We start from the raw sequence: 10,373 nt of genomic DNA on the forward strand, positions 1-10,373 counted from the left end.
GTTTAGAGTAAAACACCGACATTCTTTCGTAGACTGCTTAGCTTAGGTCTGATTTTTTTAATAAAAACCACCCAGCGGGTGGGTGATTTTGCTTCCGCGCGGAAGGGCTTCGGCAGAAGCTTTCAGGCAGCACCTCGGCATGGCGGGGCTGAACTCCTGCCAGTTGCGGTGGTCACTGGGTCTGCAGCTGGGCTGGCTCTTGCCTTGAGTGGGCAAGTTGAAGGACGAGTCTCTCGCGACCTCCTGGGCCACATTTTGACCAGGACACTGCAGACCGCACAGTGCAACGTAAACTCAGGACAGGACCAAGTTACCACCCCACCCCAGGTCGGCTGGGGAGTTCTGCGCAGGCGCGGCAGTCGTGCGACATCCGTCACTTACGGCTGAAGCGGTTTGTGCTGGGAGTTGGTGGCGCGGTGCAGGGCTCATAAGAACGAGCGGCTTGGGCGCGGGTAATCAGCTCCCTTTCCCCCTTTTCCCACTTCTTCTAGGTTCTTGGGACTACCGCGGAGCTTCCGGACCTGATGCGGGCGCCCTGTCTTGGACTGTCCCACCTTGCTCCTCTACTGCTCCGGGTGCTCCCGCGCCCAGGTGGGGGTGAGGGGCGGGGTCGGGGGCTGGGCTGGGCTGGACTCCATTCTGGCATCTTCGTGTTGAAATCTCCCGGGTAACTCGCCGTTCTTCTTGTTTTCCAAGACTGGTTTCCGGGGATTGTGACTTGCAGGGTCCGCCATGGAGCCAGAGCAGATGCTGGAGGGACAGACGCAGGTACCAGGAGGCCCTGGCTTCAGGGTGGCGGTGTGCAGCGAGAAGGGGCGGCTCGTGTCTCAGTGACCTGTGTTTTGTTTTCTAGGTTGCAGAAAACCCTCACTCTGAGTACGGTCTTACAGACAATGTCGAGGTAATTCGCCCAGTTCTTTTGCCGTTTCTGAGCGTCTCTTATGTGCTGGAGAAAACTTAGGATCCATTTTTACCAGGTTGCTTTGCACAAGGGAAAACTTTTATCTCAGCATGAACCAAACAGTATCAAGTTATGGGTAGCTTGTTTTATTAGTGGTACTGATGCTTCGTGGTATACAGAAGTCCAAATTACTTTTGAGTCAAGAGTTTGAACTTCTGAAAGTGATATAAAGAAACAAACCTGCGTCACCAATGGAGACTGTTAGAATCGTTTTTGCTTGGTGGCTATTGATGAATCTGTTGGGATATTCTTTGGAAAAATTGCGCATTAAAATTACACCCATTGTCTTTGTAGCAGAATAGTGTGCTGGTGGAATGAATAAGTGTTGTGTTCTTTTTGCGTTCAGTAGTAGATGCCTTTGGAAGCTGTAACACACATAATAGACATTGTTTTTGTCTTACACATTGAAGTCTGAATTCAAAGAGTACACACAAAAAACATACACAAGTGGATATACTTTCCCAGAGCTTTTGCATATAAGTGCTAGGAGGTTGTTTAAAAGTGGAAGTTACGGGTGCCTGGGTGGCTCAGTGGGTTAAGCATCCGACTTTAGCTCAGGTCATGATCCCACCGCTCTCGGTTCGAGTCCCATGTGGGGGCTCTGTGCTGACAGCTCTGAGTCTGGAGCCTGCTTCAAATTGTGTGTTTCCCTCTCTCTCTGCCTCTCCCTCGCTCATGCACTGTCTCACTCAAGAATAAATAAACAACAACAAAAATTAAAAGAAGTAGAAGTTATTTTGTAAATGAATGAGTAAATGCTAGAGCAAATGAATTAGCCAAGGCTGGGTGGGATTGGTTAGGAAAATAGAGGCTTTCAGGAGATGTGTATTATATTGGGGGAGAAAAAAAAAATAGGGAAAGACCTTGCCAGTGATTAAGTTTGGATAAATGAGTGCAGGAGTATTTCCAAGTGAAGTAATAATAGTAGCAGCTACTATTTACACAAAAGAAAACTTTGTGTAAAGTAATTACACCAGTTTGTGTTCTATTCCTTTAAGAAACTTCTTTTAAGGCATCAGCACAATCTTTCTGTGATGGTGCTTGTGTACGAAGGCAGAGCCGTGATACGGTACAGCAGTGTTTCCCAAAGTGTTTCTCTCAAGTCCTCAGACCAATTTCCATGGAAAAGTGAGGAAAAAATGAGCGGAGGGAGTATTTGATAATGATACATTGTTTGGTGATTGGTCTTCCTGCTTTTATAATTTAAAAATGCCCATTCTCTTGGGGCACCTGGGTGGCTCAGGTCACCATCACGCAATTCCTGAGTTTGAGCCCCACGTCGGGCTCTGTGCTGACAGCTCAGAGCCAGGAGCCTGCTTCGGATTCTCTGTCTCCCCACCCCTCCCTTCTCTCTCTCAAAAATAAATAAACATTAAAAAATGTTTAAAAAAAATGCCCATCCTCTTATGAATTAATGGTGGTAGTAAAATAATATATTTATTTATTTGTAAGTTTTTACTTTGGAAAATAGAGTTCATTTCCCTATGTTGGTCCCTTTGTTAATTGTGTAATTTTGAATTTGTTGTTTGTGAGATCTGAAAGTCTGGAAACCACTACAGCTGCTGCTACTTTCTGTCTTTCTCCATTTTGTTTCCTAATTTCTTTTTGGGGGCTTGCTTTATGGTTTATAGCATGCAAGTCTAGCTTAACAATTTACCTTCAAGTGGTATTATTTCTTTTAGTGTGCAGTGTAAGAACCTTAACGACAGTGTTCTCCCATTGTCTTTCAACTGGCCTTTGTGCCATTGTTATATACCTTCTACATATTTTATAAATACCATAACTCATTATTTTTATTTTTTTTTAATTTATTAAAAAAATTTTTTTATTAGTTTTCTTTATTTTTGAGAGGCAGAGAGAGACAGAGTGCGTGTCGGGGAGGGACAGAGAGAGAGGGAGACACAGAATCCAAAGACAGGCTCTGGGCTCCAAGCTGTCAGCACAGAGCCCGATGCAGGGCCGACTAACCATGAGATCAAGACCTGAGCCAAAGTCGGTCACTCAACTGACTGAGTCACCCAGGCGCCCCCATTATTTTTATTTATTTTTATTTTTTAAAGTTTATTTATTTGTTTTTGAAAGAAAGAGAGAGTGCAAGCGGGGGGGGTGGGGAGAGAGAGAGAATGAGAGAAAAACCCAAGCAGGCCCACTGTGTAGAGCTGGATCCAGGGCTCAAACTCTTGAACCATGAGATCATGACTGGAATCAAAATCAAGTGTTGCTGCTCCCTTAACTAACTGTGCCCCCAGGTGCCCCTCATTATTTTTATTTTCTTTAAAAAGTTGTCTTTAAAGAGGTTTAAACAATAAGAAAAAGGAATATTTTACATTTACTCACTTATTTACCGTATTTACCATCTTGACTCTTCATTCTTTTGTGTAGATGGAGATTTCCATCCGGCATCATTTTCCTTCTGCCTTAAGGGCTTCTGTTAACATTTCTTATAGTGTAGGTCTACTGGTAAGGAAGTCTTCGAGCTTCTGAGTGTCTTTAAAAAAGCATTATTTTGTCTTTATGTTTATTTTTTTAATTTATTTTTTTGTCTTGAGATATTTTTGCTGGGTATAGATTTGTTCCATTGTCTTTGGCTAACATTATTTCTGGCAGAAAATCTGCAATCATTTCTGTCTTTTCTTCTCCATACTTAATGTGTCTTCTCTTGGTGTTTTTAATTTTATTACAGGTTTTAAATAATTTGATTATGATATGTCTTGGTGTGTTTTTTTTTTTTTAATTATTTTTATGCGTCTTGTGCTTAGGATTCATTGAGTTTCTTGGATCTGTGGGTTTAGAGTTTTCATGAAATTTGGAAAAATTTCGGCCATTATTTCTTCAAATATTTTTAAATACTGTTAGCTTAATTTATTTACGTTTTCCTTTCCCTTCTTGGAGATGTGGAATATATTATAATAGCTGGTTGATGGCATTGCCTATTCTATCATCTGTATCATTTCTGGGTCTCTTTCTGTGGACTGAATTGTTTTCCTCATTATGTGTAGTAGTTTCTTGCTTCTTTGCTTGCCTGGTGATTTCTTACTGGAGGCTGGGCATTATGCATTTTATCTTGTTGGGTACTGGTTATTTTTGTATTCCTTCAAATATTCTTGAGCTTTGGTCTAGGACACAGTTAAGTTACTAAGAAACAATTTGATCCCTTTGAGGTTTGCTTTAAGCTTTTCCAGGTGAGACCAGACCGACCTTTAATTGAGGCCTAATATCCTCCTCTTGCATCTCTCCCAAGGCTCCGTATATTATGTGGTTTTCCAGTTTTGTGTCACAGGAACATGAACTATTCCTGGTCTTGTGTGAGCTCCGGGGATTCTGTCTCCTGCTTATTCTGGGTGTTTTTTTCCCTTAGTCTTGGGTAGTTGCCCTACATCCATGCACTGATAAGTACTCACCTGAAGACTGTAAAGCAGTCTCTTTAGTGTCTTTCTGCACATTTCTCTCCTTTCCATGTACTCTTCGTACACTGTCCTGTAAATTCTAGTTGTCTTGATCTCCCTGAAGTTTCAAGTCTGTCTTCTCAGCTTGGGGAGATTGCTGGGCTCTGCTTTGGTTCTTTCTGCATTGCATCCTATATGTTTTCTAGCAGGAAGCAGTAGCCTACGACAATCATAGGAGTCACCTTTTTTCCCCCCCTGTTTTTGTGATCATTGTTCTACACCGTTAACATCTTACACCTTTTTTTGGAGGGGGGTGGATTTGTGTGTGTGTGTGTGTGTGTGTGTGTGTGTGTGTATAAATAGATTAATTCAGGATTTTGGCTTAACTAAAATTAAGCATTAGCAGTTGACACATAGTGCATATTCTTTTTTTTTTTTTTTTCCAACGTTTATTTATTTTTGGGACAGAGAGAGACAGAGCATGAACGGGGGAGGGGCAGAGAGAGAGGGAGACACAGCATCGGAAACAGGCTCCAGGCTCTGAGCCATCAGCCCAGAGCCCGACGCGGGGCTCGAACTCAACGGACTGAGAGATCATGACCTGAGTTGAAGTCGGACACTTAACCGACTGCGCCACCCAGGCGCCCCTAGTGCATATTCATTAAATATTTGAATGAAAGATGAGAGGATTTGGTCAAGGGGTTTTATTATAAGATATATAGGAGTTAATCAGGTATTGCTTAATTGAAGCAATTAATTGCCTCCTTATTGAAGGTATTGGAATGTCATGTAACTGACTAGTTTTTGTCGTATATGGGCATTATCTGTTGAAATTTACTGAGGAACAGTGAGTTTCTTAATCCATGAGCAAGTAAATAGATATTTTATACATTAATTAAGTACAGAACATTATCATCTTACTAAGTCTCAAAATAAGATGGAAAAATCATGAGCCTGATTAGAGTAGTTGCCTGACATAGTTGTGGGAAGTGTCTTTGGAAATCATGGTACATATATATTGTAGGTATATGATTAAAGTTTTTTTGTTTTTTACCACTTTTTACAAAATAAAATTGTCTAAAAAAGCTAAGTCTAGAAAATGTTTCTTTGTTGTCATTGACTCATTTATATCCAGTTTGAGTATGATTGAAGCAAAAGTTCATTTTTTAAAAATTTTTTTTACATTTATTTATTTTTGAGAGACAGAGTGAGACAAAGTGAGAGTGGGGGAGGGGCAGAGGGGAGACACAGGATCACAAGCAGGCTCCAGGCTCTGAGCTGTCAGCACAGAGCCCGACGTGGGGCTTGAACCCACAGACTGTGAGATCATGACCTGAGCCGAAGTCAGATGCTCAACCGACTGAGCCACCCAGGTGCCCCAAAAGTTCATTTTTTTAAAAAGATTTTAAGTAATTTATACCCCCAATGTGGGGCTTGAACCCACAACCCTGAGATTAAGAGTTGCATGCTCCAGTAACTAAGTCCTCCATGTGCCCCAAAAGTTTATTTAAATGAAAGTGTTCTTAGTAGTGGTTTGTCTTGTAGATAGCCACTTATTTCTAAATTTCTAAAACGGTCGATTTGTAAAAGAATGCAAAGTTTTTCAGTAAAGATGTCAGATGAATCTATGTGAAAGACCTAAATTTGGGGGTTTCTAGGAGTAATAGTATAAGTCGTTACTTAAACATCATTTAAATATCATATTAATGATCTTTTCCATATGATCCTCATTTTTTGACTATCATTTACTTAGTATTTTTTCTTCATTCTGTTCACTTTTAAAAATCATGAATGTATTTCTTTAAAAAAGAAACCAATGGAAAAACATTCTCATTTGATAGAGGATAACCATAAACAAGAAAATAGTGAATGTGAAATGGTGGGGTAAGTTTTAGCTATATTCTATTGCTATTGGAAAGCTCTGAGCCTGAAGCCTGCTCTCTCTGTTAAGAGTTTAGCAAGTGTTGCTAAAGTGTTACACACCTATTACTACGGAAGTGAGACTTATCCTTGATAACTGCCTGTGATGAAAAAATTGAAACAGGACTAGCTTTCTCACTGTGATTCAGTGCTACTTAGTGTCATGTCCATATTTTTTGAAGCATACTGTAGGAAAGTATTCTTATGAAAGAAAGAAAAAGCACTTGTATTTATTCCTAAACAGGCAGAAGGAGAGAGAGAAAGAGTAGAATCTAGAGATAAGACATTAAAAGAATAGATACTATGGTGCCTTCAGAGAAGAAAGGCTTAAATGAAATTTAGAGATGGGTCTGATTTTATTTTGGCAGAGAGATTTGCCCTACCATACCAACTCTCTGGTCATTGATTCGCCTTTTCTACTCATGTCATATTTCCATTATTTTTTGTTTAGCACTCAATCTAGTTATTTGTAATATACATGTGTGTTTTTTGAATCCACTAGAGGATAGTAGACAATGAGAAGATTAATGCAGAAAAGTCATCAAAACAGAAAGTGGATCTTCAGTCTTTGCCAACTCGTGCCTACCTGGATCAGACAGTTGTGCCTATATTATTACAGGGACTGGCTGTGCTTGCAAAAGAAAGGTAAGATAGTGTCTGCAAATGGAGTTCCTGGAGAAAGCAAAATAAAGGCTTCCCTAAGTGAAATCTCATTAGTTATCATTAGTTATGTTTAATTATTTCTTGCAATATAAAGAGTTAATAAAATATAAGTCAGTCCTAATATCATCAATTAAGACACTTTCATTTATCTCTACTGATCTTAGATCATATGCATATTTGTAAAGATTTGCAATTGTGTACATGTAATTTTATCTCCTTTTTACTTAATATTATAAACTAAAACTTTTTCCATATCTCTGCATAGGCTTTGTGATTATAATTTAAATTATAACAATATTGCAGTTAGCCATTTTCTTATTGTTGAGCTCTTAGGTCCAATTTCCTTTGTTATTATAGGTTAGCAGGCGACCTGTGTTATATGTTTTCATGCCTCTTTTGCTTTTGTTTCATTACTTTCTTATGATAAATTTCCAAGAGTTGATTTGCAAGTTTGAGGAACATGACTCTTTTTATAGTGTTTGACACATAATACCATTTTTCCATCCAAAAACTTAACCTTAAGTTTCTTCCATTATCATAGTCTTAACAGCGTGACTGTTAACTTTTCTTGTCAAGGTATTTTGATTTATATTTACTAGCAACATTACAGTTTTTTCTGTACATGTTTTTTCCTAGTAATTCTACCTAAATTCTTTTTGTATAAGCAAATCCAATAGGGAAAATGTTTTTATATATTAGTTATACGTATAAAAGAGGATTTATTTATGACTGCAAGTTATGTCTCGGCTCTAATTCTGTCAATTAAAATATGGGCACCTTTTATATTTTCTTGTTCTTTACAGAAATCCAATATATTAGAAATTATAAGTATTACTTTAAATGCTAGAAGGAAAAATTTGAAGAAGTTTTTAAGTAACATGCTATTATTAAAAACCATTTTTAAGGAAGGAATTCTGGCAAAATTGTTCATGAAATTAACCATAAATATTATGTGAAAAATGTTGCTTATGTCTAGGCAGTTCAAAAGGTTATTTAAAATGGTAAAGGAATGTTTTGAGATCACTGTAAATGAATTCTAAATACGCCTTTTCATAGTAGGATTTTAAATACCTGATTCCCCCAATTTTTCATCTTTCATCTTCTTTTTTCAGCAAGCATAATCTATGGAAAAGTGATAAATAGGAAATGACATCTTCTGTTAACATTTTTTCCTAGTTTTATTGAGAAATAATTGGCATATATCGCTGTATAAGCCTAAGGTATATACCACGGTGGTTTGATTTACATATATTGTGATATGATTACCACAGTGCATTTAGTTAACATCCTTCATCTCACATAGATGCAATAAAAAGGAAAAAAACAAATGAAAAGAAATTCTCCTTGTGATGAGAACTCTAAGATTCTACTCTCAACAACTTTGCTGTCTCTCACACAGCAGTGTTAGCCGAGGTCATCGTGTCAGATATCACACCCCTGGTGCTTATTCATCTTGTAACTGGAAGTGTGTGCCTTTTGACCACCTTTCTCCAGTTCCCCATTCTCCCACCTCTTAATTCTAAAAAATATGTTTTAACTTCTCAGGTGTGCTGTAGGGTAGCAGTATTAGAATTATTATTGATTTAAATATTTGAAGTAAAATACAGGTGACTTAAAATATAATAGAACTTACTTGTCCAAATGAATGTTGATCCCTTTGATTCGTTTTTTGGGAGTTCATCCACTCGTCTCAGTGATGCTACAGCCATTTTCCTATATTGGTTTTGTACTCTTATTGAAGGATGATACTTGTGGAGAAAATTGTGCATGTCATAGGTGTACACTTCGATGAATTTTCAGAGTCCAAACATACCCACAAAACTTGCAGTCAGATCAAGAAACTGAGTACTGTCAGCACCCCAGAGTTCTCCCTGGTGACCCCTTTAATTCCTTATTTCAATATCCTGGGTAATCGTCATCCCACTGTCAAACATTACATTTTTGAAACTTTGTGTTTTAGAATTGAGTTTATAACCAGATTTAAGTCATACAAAAATCTCAGCCTCTTTAAACCATATTGTTGACTAACTTGCTTGTCTGTTTCATTTACCATATTTACTACGAATGGCCTTTGAGTGTAAAATGAAAATTAAATTTAAAAAGATGTGTTTTTGTTAATGGAATAATACATTTAAATTAATACACCTAGAATATAAATTTCTAAATTTTGGATTTCTTTTCCCTTCCAGACCACCAAATCCCATTGAATTTCTAGCATCATATCTTTTAAAAAACAAGGCACAGTTTGAAGATCGAAACTGACTTATTGGGAAGAACAGAAAAAATTTTGTTTCTACTGTAGATTTACATGATTAAGAGGCAGCTTTAATTGCCAAGATTTTCCCCCCTTTTGGAAGTATAAGAACCTTCAGGACAACAGAACTTATTTCCGGAATTGCAGAAGAAAACATTTCCCTTATTTTGATTTAATCACAATACTTATTTAATGAGTGTATTCTGTGCAATTTTTTTCTCAGATTGTCTTTAACTTTGTTTTTAAAATGACCTTCAAAATAAACTGTTAAAACGTCATTATTTGAAAGTAGTTTTTGTTCTCTATGACAAATACTTTATATGGTTCAGTTATTTTCATGAATTGCTTCTTTCTTGGGTCTTAGAATGCTGCAAAATTTTACAACAGCATGAAAATACAACAGAGTCAAGTTTAACATAACAATCTCAGCCAGTTTTTCTCTTTGTTGTCCCTGGACCTCCTGGAGGGTGGGATCTGGGCATCTTCAGTTTTTAACATCACAGGTGATTCTAATGCACAATGAAGTTGGAGTACTGATAGAGGCATTGTGGAGGGTGTACAAATCCTTCATTGCTCTAAACCTTTATGGTAATACAATAACAGCTGTCGTTTGTTGCAATTCTGTGTGTCAGGCATAAGTACTATTTTACTTAAATTATCTTTAACATTAGCAACTCTACAAAGTAGATATTGTTATTCCCATTTTGCAGATGAAACCTTTGGAGAGGTTAAGTGACTTGCTCAAGACCACACTGCTGGTAAGTGCTTGAATGGCATTCAAACCCAGTTCTGCCAATGTGTTGTTGATAGCTAAGTGAGAAGTACTTGTGCAAGTTAACAGCATTGCTGCTTTTTGCAATAGAAAACACCAGCCAGTCCTTTCTGGGGGTCTGCTCGCTTTGTCCTATATGAAGAAATTAACTCATTAGCTCAGGAAAAAAAAAAAAAAAAATTGAAGAAAGCCAGGCAGGAGAAATATTCATTAGGGGAAGTGATTCTCAGTGGGGAGTGACTTTGCTCTCTCACCCCAGAGGACATTTGCTAATGTCTAGAAACAATTTGGTTCTCACAACTGAAGTAATATGGAGTTTTACTGGCATCTGGTGGATAAAGGCCAGAAATGCTGCTAAATATCTTATAATACATAGGACAACCTGTGTGCCCCACCTGTCCCCAAGAATTATCCAGC

At 38.0% G+C, this 10,373-nt stretch overlaps 1 protein-coding gene across 2 annotated transcripts; it reads left to right on the plus strand.

Moving 5' to 3' along the window:
• Nucleotides 1–349: 349 nt before the first annotated feature.
• DPY30 (dpy-30 histone methyltransferase complex regulatory subunit) lies at nucleotides 350–9,462 on the plus strand. 2 transcript variants are annotated; one of them, XM_030311354.1, is made up of 5 exons: nucleotides 350–452; nucleotides 697–768; nucleotides 854–901; nucleotides 6,770–6,912; nucleotides 9,120–9,462. In XM_030311354.1, the coding sequence occupies exons 2-5, from the start codon at nucleotides 733–735 to the stop codon at nucleotides 9,190–9,192; spliced, it is 300 nt and encodes a 99-aa protein (XP_030167214.1). In that variant the 5' UTR covers nucleotides 350–452; nucleotides 697–732; the 3' UTR covers nucleotides 9,193–9,462. The 2 variants fall into 2 exon arrangements, with proteins under 2 accessions (XP_030167214.1, XP_030167215.1); XM_030311355.1 differs by having other exon boundaries at nucleotides 393–591.
• The last annotated feature ends 911 nt before the right edge of the window (nucleotides 9,463–10,373 follow it).

This window comes from Lynx canadensis, chromosome A3 (genome assembly GCF_007474595.2).
Source record: "Lynx canadensis isolate LIC74 chromosome A3, mLynCan4.pri.v2, whole genome shotgun sequence".
NCBI lineage: Eukaryota > Metazoa > Chordata > Mammalia > Carnivora > Felidae > Lynx > Lynx canadensis.